The sequence below is a fragment of the Astatotilapia calliptera genome, chromosome 9, assembly GCF_900246225.1.
Source record: "Astatotilapia calliptera chromosome 9, fAstCal1.2, whole genome shotgun sequence".
Lineage (NCBI taxonomy): Eukaryota > Metazoa > Chordata > Actinopteri > Cichliformes > Cichlidae > Astatotilapia > Astatotilapia calliptera.
Window position 1 is genome coordinate 16,058,172 of NC_039310.1, and position 18,063 is coordinate 16,076,234.

Genomic DNA, 18,063 nt, shown 5'->3' on the forward strand with positions numbered 1-18,063 from the left:
GCATTTCCCTCTAAACACACTGTAAATGTTGTTTAGTTGCATTGGAACATGCCTGGAAATGCACACTTACATTAATTGCATCGAACGAAACGCATCTCCGCTCTGTAATAAATCATTTATCAACCAGCCAAACTGCTGAGTTGTCCACACTTCTGTATATGGAAAACAACTTTGCTTTCTTGCAGCAAATGCAACATATTATTTTAATTGGTGTCCTGATTCAAACTTTTTTCCCCCCTCTTTTTTACTTTCCTGGCCTACAATCATCATCTCACATGCAGAGCAGGGAACACCAAACACACAAACGCAGGAGTTATACATTTATTTGTTATTCTGCATATGCTAATAGACGTAATGAGGAACAATGCTCTACACAAATGTTGACATACATACCATAACAAAGTGTTCTGTGGTCACATAATTGTTCAGACTACTACATGCATACAAAGATGTTGCTTTGTACAGAAACAGTCTGTAGGTCAGGATGTGTCTTGATGATAATGCTTTCTCAAAGCTGAACAGAAAAAACAATGGAGGAGGCAGAATATACAGAGATATAAGGACAAACAATGATGCTGTTTGCATTTTAAGGAGCAAGGTAAGCAGGTATGAGTGACACGGACAATACCCATTCTCTCAGAGAGGGTAAAGACACGACGTTTCCACTCTGTACAGCATCACAGATGAATACGCCATCATGAGACAGTAAGACAGAGCACAGTCCTTTTTGCTGTCAGTTCACAGAATTAGCTGCAGTATCCACACAAACTTTATCCGGAGGGGATACAGCTGATCAATCCAAATCCCTTGTTTCTCTACCCTACCTGTCAAAATGAAAGATTACTCGAGGCTAACACAGAGACATGATTACTACAAACAAGGGATGAAGGATTAATTGGAGTACAGAAAAAAAGTACAAGCTTACAAACAAGAAGGTTACGATCTAACCTCCCTTTATTATAAAGAAAAAAAAAAGAGATGAAAATTCAAACGAAGACCACCGCTGACTCCGCATTTTACTTCAGAGAATACCAAAGAATCTGAGTTTCTGATGAGGGATCGGTAATATCACAAAGGTAACTCCATGAGGTCTCACATGAATCTCTGAACACTGAGTCAGAATATGCTACTTTGGGCAAATCGTATGTACACAGACAAAAGAAAGAAAATATGGACCACAACTGACACAATGTAACCATTTGGGAGAACCATTTCTTTTCTTGTCCTCGCCTTGTTTTTACCCACTCGTAGCTATTCCTGAGGGCATGCCATGGGGTTAGAGCTTCTGAAGCCGGAGGGCCCGGAGCACTCACTGGTGTCAGCATGGGAAATAATCAGATGGATCAGCTCAGAGACAGCAGGGATCTCTTCCTGGCTGTAGCTGCGCTCCCTCTTTGCCTCCCTTAATGGTCAGATGCCCATCCCTTTGTTTGTACTTCTTCCTGCCTCTCCGAAGACTGATGGGAGTGGATACTGAATGTGGTACACACATTACTCAGAAGAAGGGAGAAATATTGCAGCTCCCTGTTCTGGAAGCCAAGACATCGAAGTGGATTTTGACAACAACACTTCTCAAAAAGTACAGAAGCAGCTAGCTGACATTAGCTGTTCAAGAAAAACAAAACAAAACAGATAATCTATCCAATCAGAACATCAGAGAGTTATAGAAAACCTGAGAACTCAATATCATTACTTGTTTCTATTACATAAAGACCTGATTTTTCCTATAAAATTAGAATTTTTTTTCTGTACAGTGCTATATGAACAAAGCAAAATGACTCGCTACCTTCTCATAAACAGCCGTGTTATGAAAAGGCACGCATCATTTCAACCACCATATGGCAGGAAATTGTGGTCGTGCTCCATTTTGGTTTAGAAAAAATAGACTCATTCTCCACGATAATTCACAAAAAACAGAAAATTGTTTGTTTGTGGCCATTAAAATTAGATAATGTTAATATCTTCCACACATTTGCTAGATTTTTTTTATGTAAATCTAACAGGAGTATAAAAGGCCCTGGTGGTCAATTTGGATTCTTATTCCGACAGATAATCAAATTTGAGGTCCATTAATACCTGGCTTTAAGGTGCTCAACAGCATTTTGCCAGTCACGCAATACGAAAAAGTAAAAGTCAGATTCTCATTTGCATTGTTTGTGAGATCCTAGTAGTAGTCGTAATACTCTTTTTGCCTCATATTAAAGATATAACATCTGAAAAATACAAGTAAATTTTGCCTGTACACTTACAAATTCCCATAGACATAAAATAAAGTGCCACAATTCTTGGCCTGCATAGATTGCAGTATGCGATATTGCACATTCCACACCTTTCAGTAAAACAAACAAACAACCAAAATATGATTAGCGAAAAAGAATGATAACAAGAAAGAAAACAACAAAATAGTTCACCCACGTTCCTTCCTATCACTGCCATTCCGGTTTGTGTGGCTTTCACAAACTCCTCGCTAGTCTACGCCGACATGTGTCACGCCGAAAGAAATAAACAAATATTCCAGCAATAAATTGGAATCAAAGGCAACGTAGAACAGACATATTTTCAGTCAGTGTAAAACAAAAGCAAGAGAGACGACGAGAGAAAAAAAAATCCTTTGGGTTTAAGTTTGACTGAAAATTGTTCACAATAAAACACGATAAATTACAGTCCGAGACACCACAGATATACAAAAAAATGCCTTAAACCTATCAGCAGGATTGGGTAAAGTTGCAGTAGTATGGAACAAAGGTCAACATTGACATGAGGCTGCTGAGGATGGGCCAATGAACACAATGCAGGTAAACAAACTATAATGAAAAAAAAAACTCCAAAAGCATACCTACTGTCAAAATACATGTTATTACCATATATGCTATAATGCATTCGAGATAGAAGAAAGCTTGCCAGTGTGCTTGATTTGGTCCATTGATATCAGAAGGAATACTGTCATTTTTTGTTGTTGTAATCTACCCCTTTTAAAAAGCCAAAATAGATAATGATAGTGTAACGCATATATCTGTGTTAATGACCAAATCTACCTTGGTGAATAATAAGTCTTACCTCTTTTTTTTGTTTTTTTAAATGGAGTCTCACCTACATATTGTAGACTTTTCCTACAACCAATCTAGCCCTACTTATCACGTTTCATTCTTAAAACTACTTTTAGATAGATAGATATATTTATTTATATAATTGATGTTAGAGAGTAAATAAGATCATTTCCTCTGATTTGGATGGAATCAAAAGGCTGAACGAGGAGCATCTTAAATCTCGTGATAAATATTGTCAGTAGCTTTAGTGTCTGATAGTTCATCTTCTTACTGGTTTGATAAATACTTGGCAACTACAGGTGTTTTTTTTTTGGTGTTTTTTTTTTTTTGTTTTTAGAGAGAATTCAAGGTGTTTTTATCTTTCTTTCCCACATTCATGAATTCAAAGATGCTCAAACTGAAAGTTCAACAGCTTCTATGAAAAACAAATATATTAATCTCAACGTTACAGTTTCATCTGTTATTCACGAGAAAAAAAACAACCAAACAAAACAAAAACGAAACAAAACAAAGAAACAGGGCCATCATGAGAACACTTTGCATTGCCACAAAAGGTAATGATATGTTTCTTTTTTTTTATAGGTCGCTACGATGCAACACCCAATCTGAGGGCTGTCTATCCAAACCCCTACCCCTTCTTTTTCACATTACAAATATTAGTACCCTCAGTGACTGTCTTCCCTTGCCATCTTGTGCATTGTCATTGCCTTAGATGTCCTAGTATTTACAGTGGAGCGCTTTCAGCAAACTAAGCACCGTAAAATATCTGTCCTTTGATTTTTTTTTAAAAAAAGCATGCTTTTACAGTTCCTCTGTGCATTTCCTTCTTTTGCTAGAAAAGGAGACGTTATGTACATCTGGAGGACCTGCGTGTACGTGATTTGATGAATTCTCTGTTTCTCAAAAGTGTCCTCTTTGAGCCCACTGTTTTTCCAGGATCTGCACAAAGCACTGCAGTTTCTTTTTCTGCAATTCAACAACAACACAAGTATAAGAGACTTGTCATGCCATGCAAAAAGATCTTTCGCCACCGCTGCACCCTTGACTTTCCTCCCTGCTCTCCCAAACTTCAGGCTGAGGTTGTACTAGGTCTGTTGTCCCTCAAATGTCCCTTACATTCACATGCTGGTTTCACATGTTGGAGAGAGGCTGCCATCCCCGGGTATCAGGTGGATATCGGATGTAAACATGTGGTTCTCTACTTTGTGTCCACTTTGGTTGCTGTCAGGCTTAACCTCCTCGCCTGCCCCAACCACACCTTGGGTGCTATTTTGTGCTGCTGTCTTGGGTGACAATGGTGCAACCGCTGCTCCCGCCACCTCCATCAGGTGCTTCTCCTCATGATTCTCTGTGGATTGTGAATCTTCATCCCCTGGTGGGGTGTCCACCACCAGCCTCTTAGGGGCCAGAGGGCAGACGTCTTCCATTGTGACTGGAAGAAGCCCCTCTGAACTAGGGATGAGTGGTGATGTCTCTCCCACTGGAGACTCATCTTCCAGGATGCTGGAGCTGATGTCTCCAGGAGAAGTAGTACTGGGTGGTGTCAGAGGGCCTTCAGCAGAGGTCTTTGTGTAATTGACCTTCAACCCTTTTATTTTTAGAGGATTAATCCGTCTTGGAGAGCCCTGGATATTCTCCACAGCACTGTTAAAGCTTTCCCCTTCGTCTATGTAGAGCTCTGATCCATCACTTGGGTTGACAGACTCATAGAGACCATCTTTAAGAAACCTCTGGTCATCACTGGGCCTCAGTAAGCTAAGATTCAGAGGTGGCGGGGCCCTGGGGTGTCTGATATGACATGATCTAGCATCCTCCTCGCCTGAGTTTGAGCTCTGTTTTTCGATGCCAGCTGAACAGCTTCCAAAGTTTTCTGGCAAGGAGGGCTGGACTTCCTTCATCTCCATCCCCACCTCCTCTTTTAATGCAAATTCAGGGCTCTGGGATTTCTTCGGTGATGCCGGGGCAGTCATAGTTGTGCTCAGAGTGCTCATGGAGCTTGTAGTGTTGAGATTGCTGAAGGACTGTGACTTGGTTATTTGACTGTACATCTCCTCCAGTGTTTGAGCACTAAGGTGCTGTGGGGTCCTGCTTGTCCGCTGTGGACTTCCAGTTGTGGTGATGGTTATGTGATGGGGAGAACTTTCGGGTAGAAACTCTGGGTTTCTTTTGTCAGGTGATTTCAGATGGATTTCAGAAGAGGCATGCCTGGTATGGCTGCCCCAGCGGCTAGGCGACAGATGGTTCTCAAGAGGCGTCTTGTTTTCTCCTTTATCTACCGCTACATCTATCAGTTCCATACTACGAGCAAAGGCATCTTTTAGGTTCATTGACACAATGCTACCATTCCTTCTGGCTCTCTCCAGAGCCTCCCTTCTCTTGATGGCTTTCTCCTGCCTCTTCTGCTCTTTGTAGAACTCAGAGAAGTTGTTTACAATGATGGGGATTGGTAGGGCAATGACAAGCACACCTGCAATGCAACACAGTCCACCTACAATCTTTCCAAGCAACGTCTGTGGGTAAATGTCACCGTAGCCCACTGTAGTCATTGTAATGGTGGCCCACCAGAATGAGGCAGGAATACTGGTGAATTTGGTGGCATCTTCATCTTTTTCAGCAAAGAAGACCAAGCTGGAAAATATCATGATGCCCATGGCAAGAAATAAGATAAGTAGCCCCAGTTCATTGTAGCTCCTTCTCAAAGTAAATCCTAAAGACTGGAGCCCCGTGGAGTGCCTGGCCAACTTCAGGATCCTCAGTATTCTCATGATTCTGAATATCTGCACCACACGACGCACATTTTGGAACTGCAGCACACTCCTATTCGACTCTGTTAGGAATATGGTGACATAGTAGGGCAAAATGGCCAGCAAGTCAATAACATTAAGTGGGCCTTTGAAGAATTTCCACTTATTCGGAGAGGACAGGAAGCGAAGGAGGTACTCCATGGTGAACCAGGCAATACACACGGCCTCCACATGGGCCAGGTTGGGGTTATCATTGAAATGGCCAAACTCATCTTTGTGCTGGAGCTCTGGTAAAGTGTTGAGGGAAAGTGCGATGGTGGAGAGGACGATAAACAGTATTGATATGATGGCTAGAATCTGAAAAGAGAGACAGAAATGAAGAAAGTATTAGTTTAACACTGGTAGAGGACACACTCTGAATAATCAGGGCTGCCTGATTTGCATTAAGGATTTTAAAAGATGTATAAATAAAGGTCTCCAGTATATGATATGAATCTAATGGAGGCTCTGTCTTTGGTTCAAAGGCACTGTGGGCGTGCTCATGAATATCAGAGCTCCATTATCCATATAAAGAATATAGAATATGCTAGAGTATTACATAAGGATAGGTCAGAAAGATAATGGAAAATGACACAAGGAACCAATGAGTGATTAAATGAATGAAGCATTGCGGAGCTTACTGACTGAGAAGTCATTTAAATAAGGGTAGTAAGTAGGGCAGAAATCTGTTTAGACAATAACTGTGAGCGCGCACGTGAGTGTATGTGTGTGTGTGTGTGTAGTCCCATCTACACCACATGAAAGAATAAAAGGATTTTGGCGCCATCTGTTGGCAAATGTCTAAAACTTCCCCTTTCATTCATTACTTTCACTTTAAAAAATGCACAAAGCTTTACAAATATTGTTTCTTCTTATGAAACATACAGTGAAAATATTGTTTCCCGTATGCTCATTTGAACAGTGAGGGGATGGGTATAATAATAATCTTGTATAATGCCATGAGGTCAGCACAGCATAAAGCTGAGTTTTAGCTGCAGCTCTTTATCTCGATGAGGATTTATAGAAACTGATTGATTAAATCTGGCCTTAGATGTACTGACTATGATTGAATATTTATAAAACAAGTGTGTCATCTATATATGGCGAAGACATTATGTTACGTGATGAGCTGAATATCTTCCCTCTTGCGCTGCAACTACACATAAAACTCTTTACAATGCTGCTGGGGTTAGCTGATGTCCTCTTTTTATTCCTCTCCAGTTCAACTCTGCTCAGCTGAGCGTCTCTTCCCACACAGGTGAAGCATCTCTGCACTACACTCGGTGCAACCCTGCATCACAACATCGACTGAAATCCAGGACGTGAAAAATTAGCATTCTTTTGTGCAAAGCCCTCTGTGACTCGAGCAATATAAAGCCTATTAAAATGTAATGAAGAGAGATTGAAGCGACTCAGTCAAATAGGAAAACAAGGCACGCTGAATACTAATCACAAATCACATTAAGTTGCAGAACACATTGATGATCTTACATAAATTTACAATGTGTAGTCTGGAGAGGCTCACAGTATCTCCGCAGAGACTTCATTAATTTAGCAAATATTACATATTGGCAATACTTTTTTTTCTTTCTTGCAGTGGTTAGGGGTCAACCACTTCTGTAGTCCATCCATTAGCCTGTGGCTAACAATGACAAGCTGGAAAAAGTGGTCAGAAGGCTAGTGGCATTTCCTGAAGCAAACATATATAAATGCATTTTTTTTGTTGTTGCTGTTTTTAAATAAAGCAGGATCTCTTCTACTAATGCAGAGGAAAAATGGAATCATAAAGCAGAATAAAGAAGGTGGTGTCCTGGCTCAGCAGCGGAAGTGTTATCGCTAAATGAATGCTGGTACTGATTAGGTTAAACCTATTAGCAGCTAAGTGAGGCAACTCAGGGCAAGCTTGGCACTGAGCTGTGGAGTCATAGTAAGGACGCAGATTGCTTCCATACCCCTCAACTTTTTGGCAAGCGCATTTCAGGCTCACTCCCTGCTGCCAAACAATTTGATCGGAAGACCTTTGCTTGTACTCTTGTTTCTGAACAGCAACAAGGTAGAAGAGCAGATAAGAGCACGAGATAATAATTTTGGGGGTATACTGTGTCTTACACAGATGATTTTCTGATGTGGTACAGTATGGAGCGGAGTATATGTAAATAAGATTTACTGACGTGCAGGCAAGAGGTAAGTCATTCTTCAGAGGTCGATTCTTTATTTAGATTTTACATTAACTGCCTCAGAGGACACAGTTAATCTTCTGCTGTTCCATACTTCAAAAGCTACACTATGAACAGCTGAAAGAATGGACATGCGAGCACGGACACAAACACACAGACAGAGACAAACTGATTAATGTTTTCATTGACCCATAGCCCCGCTGTCTCACTTTCACACACCCAAGCAACCTGTGTTCGGTAAATGCCGTGTAAGCTCGGGGATAAGAAGCGCTGAGGTGGCTTGCATTAACCTACTGTTATTGAGTGGGAGTAGTTAAAAAGATCAATTACTTGGACTCCTCTTTTCTCATGATTTGCATCCGCGGTTGCATTAAGTATAGCATCAAATGTCGTGAGTGGTGGATTAAAAAACAAAGAACAAAATAAAAAAAAGAAAGCACAGTAAAGCCGGTTGACCTAGACGTGACTGTGAGGACGAAGGCTAACAGACACAGGAAGTGAAAGAAGATTTTTCATAGATGCGGCTACTTTCTAATCTGTGGAGCTTCTCTCTGAACTGTTAGATAACTGAGATTAAACTATCTGTCAATTCCACCACTGACCGATGTGCCTGCACGCACCTTGGCAAAACGGTGAATGCTTGTTGTGTTAAAATGAAGCAATTTCATTTAAAAGCAATTAACAAAGTTAAATATCAAACTACTGGTAATTATAACTTTATTATATACATTAATTTTATACTCATCTATCAAAATATATTTGCTGCTCCTGATTGGCTTAGATGGGCGGTCAATGCATGGAGATGATTAGCTGGTGTTTGACATACTTTAGCTGCCTGTGACCAATCGGGCTGCTGTGCTCCCTCTCCATTGTGCTCTGAATAATAAGAGCACAATCAGGCCAAATCGTACACACGAGTGGGTCTGTACGGCAGACTTTTGTTGTAATGTGCATCACATGGACTTTCAGATGTATGCAGAGAAGATTTGCCTATTCTTTAAAACTTCATAGAGTCAATCACTTCACAGGAGAGGAGTTTGGCCTGATGTCACAACATCGATTTTCCTTGAGCTCTCTCCCTTTGATCTGAGTTGTCATGTTGCTCCCAGAAAGAAACATTTGAATAATACCTGCATTTTTACATTGCATTATTTTGGTTAGTATGTTATGTGATGAGCTCACGCCCATGAGGTGTGCTCATCTTGGATCACCTAATGTGCATTGCTCTTGGTAGCTGTCTTGCTTTCATACATTTAAGCATTTTTAGCAGATCACCCACGGAAAACAAACAAACAGACAGCTTAGCACGACTGCACTGGGAAGCTGGTTCACTTTGAGATTTACAATGAGGGAGACGACTAACAAAATAAAGTTCTGAGTGTCATGTCTTACTTTTGGAGCTCAACCGATAAATGGTAGGACTATCACAGTTTTCCTGGTATTTGGAGATAAACTATTTCCTTATATGAAAAGTTAATACATAAAAAGATGTTTGGGATAATTGAAACATGAAGCCGTCATGTGGTTTTTCACAACAAAGCAGCTCCAACTGTAGCACTGTTGGCTCCACATGTAGCAGAGAATGCATAACAACTGAGCAGAAGGTGGTTCAGATCAATTCAGTGCAATAGTTTTTATAAAGTGTCAAATCACAACAGTCACATGAAGGCACTTTATTTTGTAAGGTAAAGACCCGACAACAACACAGAGAAAAACCCAACAATCAGATGACGATGTCAAGAGGTTACATTTGGAACAGGTACTGTCACCAAAAAAAACTAAAATAAGCAAATGCTCTTTAGCCGTAGCAAACACACTCTCCTCATGATTTAATTCCGCAGATCCTTAAAAGTAATTGAAGATATCCTGGGTGGACAGAGAATGGGGAGTGAAGTTGATCCAGAGGAGAAAACATGCAGGAGTCATGGCATTAAGAGCCCTCTTGAGTCGCTTTTCTGTGCCTCTCTTGAGCTTTATCTTCAGCCATCTGTCATCTCAACCACTTCTCCTGAAATTGCAAGAATCACCTTTCTACATCCTCCTCAAGAGGTCGTCAATAGAGGCACTAACTCTTCTATAAGTGTCCTGTCATCAGTGGCAGCTCATGATTGCACAACTACAACTACGTCCCTCCTCTGCCTGCATTCGCATCGTTCCTGACTTTGAGAGGGGAAAGCTCTTGTGAGGATGAAAAATATTCTGCACCACACCAGTGGCCCACCTGCCAGCTAGGTGGAGGCTATTGATTGTGTACACATCAAATTATGGACACTGAGCCAAGTCCAGCAAGAACCTATTGATAACCCTGCCCGAAGCTCTTATGGACTAAGATCCACCCCACAAGTCCCCACTGGCCAAACCTCCCCCACTTGGTTCATCAATTTGCGCTTGACAAATTGAGCCTTTCCTCAGGTATGATAATTTTTTGCTGCAGAATCAATCCAGATGATTATGGCTATGGTAATGTGGATTGATTTCAGGAGTTGTGTGGTATTTAATCTTCTTGGTCTGTATCTCTTCGAGTGTTATGACCCCATAAGATGTTGGATGGCACATGACAACTTGGCTTTGTGCAAAGTCTACTTTGCTAACGTAATGAATTACTTTATTAAGTTTACACGTGCCCACTGCGCTATTATTCTCATTATTAGATGCACATGCAGGATGTAGGTATAATCCCCTTTGTGCATAAATTCTGCTAATTAGCAATTGACAACAATTAATGGAAGCAGTGAACAAACATGATAAGACACATAGCTGGAATATTACTTAAATACACACACCCTTAGAGAGACCAAATATAAATCAGCAGCAAAGCAGGGGGGGTCCCCACCCTTCCTACACCATTCTGTCTGGTTGAGTGCCTTTACTATGGCCAGTTTCCAAGGCATTCACCAAGAAAGGGAGAGCAAGAGAGAAACAGAAAGAGATGGTGATATTTGTTGGCCATCAAATGTTTTGTTCCGTAGATCCTCCGAGGTTCAGAGAGGTTTGGAGAACTGCCCAGCCATTACGATTTCAGCCTCAATTCTAAAGCCATTAGTCTGCAGAAAAAATTACCAAGTTCATAAAGCACTGGGGACAAAAAATAAAACGATGAATCTGATCCAAATGAATTTCTTGAAACTGGTACAATACTTCATGTGTCCAAAACTGCTTTTTTTTACAATTTGCAACAAAATGAGAAAAATAAACCAGTTCAGTGTCCGTCTGGTCTACAGTTTTTAGAGACTCCAGAGTTGGATGCGTGATAATGAATACTGATTATTTTCTGAAATCTACTGAGCTATTCATAAACTTTTGACAGCTCAAAGTGCAGTCAATAATTGCAGTGGATATGACCAATGTGTCTAAGCATAATGCAGTATCACCGCTCTGTGTCACTTACAATTTAATTTGTTATCAGTCAGCTAGAATATATTATGTGCCCCAACTGTGCTCGGGAGCTTTCGCCAGAAGTCACGTTGTGATTTAAGTCACGTCTTCAGGGTCAATCTCAGTGAGGTGTCTTACAATCAGTGTGAGAGACGATCTCTGCATGTAAACATTTTATCTTGTTGATTACTTTGCAAAGCACGGCAACATCAACAGGGGATGCAGAACTCGCTGTCACCTTCATATTATCCTTGCTGGAGGCATGCAGCACGAAGAAACCAGAAGGTTCCAGCCAGTGTTTATGTTGAAACTGTGCTGGGTTCATTCAGCAGCACAAATAATGCTCAAGTGGGCCTGACAGTGTATGAGAAGAAACCTTAATCAATAACCAGGACTCATCTGCTTGTAGGCCATCTGCACGTTTTGTTACCCAACTTTTTAAGTTAACTTTTAGGCAAAATATGACAGGTGAAAAAATATTGAAAGACCCACTAAAACCCTCTGGCTGCAGTGTCTGATCTCTTTGCTAAACTTCACTGTTTCCTGCTTTCGTCTTGTAAAACACACTCTTCTGCGCAAGCTTTTCACACTCCCCCTCAAAGCCCTTTCACTTTTGTCCAGGCTTTATTTATACCAGAGGGATATTTGTTTGTGTGTTTCTTTCTTTTTTCCCTTTTTTGATGAAGCAGGGAGGGAAGTGGGCTAGTATGAAATATTTATAGAGTACATTCATCCAATAGGCGCACAAACATGCCTGCACAGAAAAGGCAACACAGTTATGGTGTGTCAGCATGTGGTGCTCGATTACAGCTTAGAGGCAATTTGGACTGAGTGACATGCCCATGATTAGCAGTTTGAAAGATCATACATAGAAATTCACGCATTAGCTGACACAATGTGCGGACAATTCCTCCTTTGGTGTTTGTTCAAACGACACATTAGGCGAAGCTCATTAAGACTTTTACTAATTCAATCAAACAACAGCAATAAGAGAGAAGTGCACCAGAGTCATCTTGTTGCCGTGTTGCACTCCGGAGGCATGGATATGCAGAGGGATGGATATTGATAAGCTTTCACTGAAACCAGTGCCATTATTGATTCTGCTTATAGGTCCAATTCTTTTATAAATCACTTCTTTAATGATTCACGAGCAAAAAAGTAGGCCGCCATAAATTTTCCAATATGAGCGTGGCTGTTTTATTATCTCTGAACCCTAATGCAGTGCATAAACAGAGCAGAAAATAGGCCTGCATGTAACTCAGGTGTGCAAAATCTCCAACTGACACGAGTTTGAATCACTGCTTTGCAATGCCAAACTATCTCAAAAGCATACCAACAATGATAAGACAAATTCAGTCATGATCACTGTATTTCACTGCATTTCACTGCATTTCAGTCTGCTGTAATTTATATTCGCCAGCATGGCTCTCTTCTGGGACCTTCTTGTCCTTCCATGACCTCAGTGACATTAACTAAACCAAATACGATGTAAAAAGTGAAGGTGGGTTGCAGAGCAGCTTGCACTTGTGCTGCAAGTATAGGAGAGCTGAAGCAGCATAAAAAGTTTGTCCTATATGAGACAGCCAATTAGACTTGTAGACGGGTATCTGAGCCATCAGCTTATGTGGTTTCAGCTGCTCTACTGGGATTGCAGATGAGCCTGACTTCGAGGGGTGCCTGAACTAATGTTATGCTCAATTTGATTAGCTTGGCAGCATACAGTTCTGATGGGATGGATGATTTGTGGATTGCTGTCCCCAGAGGAGAGAGCATAGCATTTGGCTAATGGTAAGTGCAGCCTACTTTCAACTTTAGGCCAAAATATGATTTTTCCACACTGCGGATATAACAGACTTTCTCTGACTCTGCTAAAAAATCAAGATGTTTTCAATGATCGAAATTTCTATGGTTAGAAAATTATTTACTGTTGGCATCATTGTAAAGTACTGATAGGTTACTGCTGTAGATGCTAAATTAATTAGCTGAGAATGCTAACATGTAGCTTGTGCTTTTGACAATGAAATGTCATTTTCAACTAATGCTATCAAGTTAATACTGAGTTAATAAACATTATATTTTATTAATACGTAAACAGGGAAGCCTATTACAGCAAAGCTGACCAATGTACCTTTACTAGGTCACAATGCAGCACAGCACTCAGGTAAAATTCAACATTTATGAGTGAGCTGCCACTAAATACATTTGCACACTTACAGTAGCACCACCTTAAGATCATGAGACATCATGAGTCAGCTAGGACAGCTAGGTCATGTTTCTCTCCCAACTTTGAGAGAAACTTTGTAACTCTTCAGTTAGGGCCTGAGATGGATTTATTCAAAGCTCTGATAGCATCCTTGCGCTATCTGCTGACTGAAATAGATCCCTAACGCATATTCCATCCTGTAACACAGTCATCTACCTAAGTTATCTGATCTCTACGTCCAGTACAGTCTTTAGGAGAGATATGATTGCACTTGAACAATGCTTCACGAGTCCATTAAAAAAAGATGTCCCATAGCGTGGTGCTATTTTGGTCGTCGACTCAGCAGTTTGGCAAATTAATAGTTGGCTGCAAAAGTGTTTCCTGCAGAGACCGGGCCTCCCAGGAAGGGCAGCGAGGAAAGACATGCAGAAAGCACCACAAAGACTTTAACGTAAAGAACAAACGGAGTTTCAGGTCAATGTCTTAGAGAGATCAACGCTTTCAGCTTTCTCAGTTCTGGCAAACTTCAAAATCACACCAATCTTTCTTGGACTTTTCGTCTGGCTCTCTCTGTCCTTCCTCTGTAATCAGTCCAACACTGCTGCCCTCTTAGCCACTTTGCAGCCAAACACGGCCCATGACTTTCACAAGACAAATGTCAGGAAGAAAAAGAGACAGAGAGCGAAGGAGAGAGAGAGAGCGAGAGAGAGAAGGCGGGCAAAGTGCAGGCTGTACTGACTGTGAGGCTGACATAAAGTTGTATTTCCTATTACACAGTGGAAATTACAAATATAGCAGAATCAACTTATGCAATTATGCCAAATCCTCACAATTTTAAAACCTGCAGTAATAAACAAAATATACTACTTCTATCAGGAGAAAAATCCTATAAAATTAATTCCACTACTCGTAAAATATGTAAGAACTTGCCATGAGCTACGAGACAGGCAGAGCTGAAAGTCTGCATGTTTTTATGCCTTTTGTCTCCTGTTATCATTACTTTGTTGCTGCTATGGCAATTTTTTGTGTGTGTGCATTTCTACGATGAACAAGCCTTAGGCCCTTATGGCATGACAGCATTATTAACCTCTGTGCCTCTGACATCCTCCCCCCGAGAGAAGAGAGCAGAAGGCAGTCCACAGATAAAGCCAGTACCTACCACAACACACATACATACATTTACTTTATACGTCATAATTTTCATCTTATCTGTAGGAGCATATGACGGTTTTTCTTTCTTTAAAGAAAAAAACAACAACAACAACAGATTACTTTCTTACGTTTTTAATAATGTTCAGCCATGTGTCCTGCTTTCCCTCAGCTCTGTCTCTTCAGGGGGTTACAGAGCCAAGGCTGGAGAGAGCAGTCAGCAGGGCTAAGTATAATTACCGCTAAGTGTGCTAGCCCCTGTGCCTGTGTAGTGATCAGTGTGTTAATCACATAGGGCAAGGCACCATAATCAACACTTCCTCGAGGTATAGACCAGAGGGAGGAAGCAGAAACAAACACTTGGACCATGTAACAGTTAATATTCATGATGCGCTGAGTGCTGCAAATAACTTGCAGGGGAGCTTGCCTGTATATATGCAGATAACAACACGGAAGGATCTCTTACAAGCTCCCATCTTCCTCTCCCCCCGAGTCTCCTGATAACATCATCCATCTGAGTGTGGAGGCTGCGGGAGGAGGGAAAGGCGGGGCGGCGGTGGAGAAGATGCATAAGTGTGTGCGCGTGTGGTGCTTTCTCTCCTGTCACCTCTCCCGGGTGCTTCTCCTTCACAGATAAGACTGGGAAAACCTCGCAGCAAAAACTCACTCTTCCACACACCTCCCACACGCATATGCACACTGGCCAACGCCGCCACCTCTCTTAAAAAGACGCACAGTGTCACACTGAGCCAGCTCTTATGGTTTAGAGACAACGCCCTCTTATTAACCCTCTCAAGGCAGGCGTTGCAGATTTGCAACAGTTAAAAACTATACATATATACACATACATATTTTATGAGGTTTTTTTACTCAGAAGTACCACTGCAGGACTTGGTTGTGCATTAGCAACAAAAAGTTTAATTTGAGCCCGAGAGGGTTAAAAAGAAAATCCCTCCCTTTCTCTCCCCCTCCTCCTTCTCCCTCTCGTACCTCTGTCTGTTATCCTCAATGACTACGCGTCACCCTGCTGTCTGAGTCAAACTGTGTAACCATGGAGATATCTCCGAGCACTACTAACGCAAGTCGAGTAGAAAGCAGCTTTGTGACTTAAACATAGTTTTTTCTGTGATGCTGAGCCTCTTTACCATTCTGAGCGCTCTGCAGAAGCCCTTTGAGCAGCAGGTTGACAGAGACAGATCTCAGGGTAAGGAGAGGTTACTTGGCGCATTGTAATTCAAAGCAAAAAATTCTGACAGCCTGTACAAATGCTATGGTGAATGCCAACAATATATATATAGATAACATTAGCAGTTTGGGGGAAACTTTTTGTTTAAAGTGGAGGTGCTTTAAGGACATTTTTAGGATATTTCAAACTGGAAAGAACCCTGACACCTGGGATTACTAGTCCACTGGTCATTTGCTGTTGTTTTAGTCAACTCAAGAGTGACTCTGCCCATAAGAGAGAGATTTTTCACCACCATGAGCTGAATTAAGGAGGAGAAAATGTTTACAGCTTTGTCTTTTTTGCTGCAAGGAGGTTCATTGGAGTTGGGTTAGAAAGTTTCAAGCTTAATTTTAATGCCAAAAGAGCGAGTTGTGATAATCCATAGCTATCCTCTCCATTCTTCACCAGTGTTGGTCAAGTTACTTGAAAAAAGTAATCAGTAACTAATTACTGATTACTCCCCCCAAAAAGTAATCCCGTTACTTTACTGATTACTTATTTTCAAAAGTAATTAATTACTTAGTTACTTAGTTACTTAGTTACTTTTTAAAAACACGATTTACAACCTGAAGAGGTGATAAAGCGATAGATCTTTCAGCCCAATTCTACTTTTTCTGCATAATCCATCATACAAAATGTAATCAAATGGAAAAGTCTCTTTTTTTAACTTGTTTTATCAGTTTTAATCTTTTAACTTTATGCATCAAGCAAAACATTTAATTATATGCAACATTCTCTGACTTGAATAAATTAGTTTAACATTTAAACCTATTTTCTGCACATTCCAGCACATAAAATAAAATATTTTTTGTGTTTTCACTCACTCTTTCAAACAGATGCAAGTAAAACACAGCAGAAAATAAATAAAGTCAAAGACTCAGCGGTCCTTTTGCTCTATTTTCACCTGTAAAGCAGGAGCAGGGTAGGCGGAGGGTTACCCTGGTGTAGGTGTGCTGCGGTCAGTTGAAGAATCTGCGCGAGTGTCTCTGTGAGTTTCCCATCACGTCGTTGCACACTCGGTGCTTGCTCGGAAGTTTAGGGGTTTTTTCGCTGTAAAAAGAAGTTTTCTTCCCACGCACGATGGACACTAATGTTTTTGTCACTTTTTATGGAATCAAACTCAAAGTAAGGTCAGTACTTCCACACTTTAAACGCTGCACGCTCATACTCTCTCCCGCACTCGATATATTATCCATTGTTGATCTGCACACAGCTGCTGTCACCAACGTCGCACTTGCTTACGTCACTGTCATGAGACATTCTCGCAAAAAAAATCACGGTTTTAGTAACGCAGTAACGCAGCGTTCCTACGGGAAAGTAACGGTAATCTAATTACCGATTTTGCAATAGTAATCCCTTACTTTACTCGTTACTTGAAAAAAGTAATCAGATTACAGTAACGCGTTACTGCCCATCTCTGTTCTTCACACACTTTGTGTCTGTCTTTCAGTTGGGACTGCAGAAAGTCTAGCGGTCACCGAGGAGCCAGCTAATCCCAATCAAGTGTAAGGAGGAAGAAAGAAGAAAGCACAATGCTGAGTCCTAAGTGGCACTCCCCTTCTTTTATATTCCCCTCAACATCAGCATCCACCTAAACACCATCATTTCAAAATGTGGACTAGTATGTGTCTATTGGCTTCAGATCTGCACTTTATGCCAATTGCAGTTGTTGCTCTTGCAAAGTCTCTTTCAAGTTATACGCTGACACTGCAAAACTACACTGCTTCACTCTACCTTGTTGACTTATTGTTTCACAGCTTCACCTGCAAAGACAGGCCAGTGCCTTCACATTTGTCTTCAGCACTAAAATATTCTTAACTTATATACCACACACACACAAAAAAACAATTCTGGAGGCGAGCCTCAGCACACAGCCTATATTTTTGCCTCATTTTTTGGAATGTCTTTTTCTGTCTTTCTGCTGGGAGTCTGCAATAAATATAAACCAAATTCTGTTTACCACAAGTCAACTGACAACATGGGTTTTCTTTCTAATGAGATGCACCCTGATGATGTTTGCATGAATTTATTCATGAGTGAGGCTGACACGGGGAAACAAGACAGGCACAAGAGCAGCCAAGTAAGTGAATAAGTAAATAAAAAC

General features: G+C 41.0%; 1 protein-coding gene across 1 annotated transcript in view; it reads right to left on the reverse strand.

Moving 5' to 3' along the window:
* Positions 1-218: 218 nt before the first annotated feature.
* kcnb2b (potassium voltage-gated channel subfamily B member 2b) overlaps positions 219-18,063 on the reverse strand; it is a 98,739-nt gene continuing 80,894 nt past the window's right edge. Inside the window, exon 3 of the mRNA XM_026179469.1 lies at positions 219-6,148. Within this exon, the coding sequence (XP_026035254.1) occupies positions 4,166-6,148 (1,983 nt within the window). The 3' untranslated portion in view covers positions 219-4,165. The remainder of the gene's footprint in view (positions 6,149-18,063) is intronic.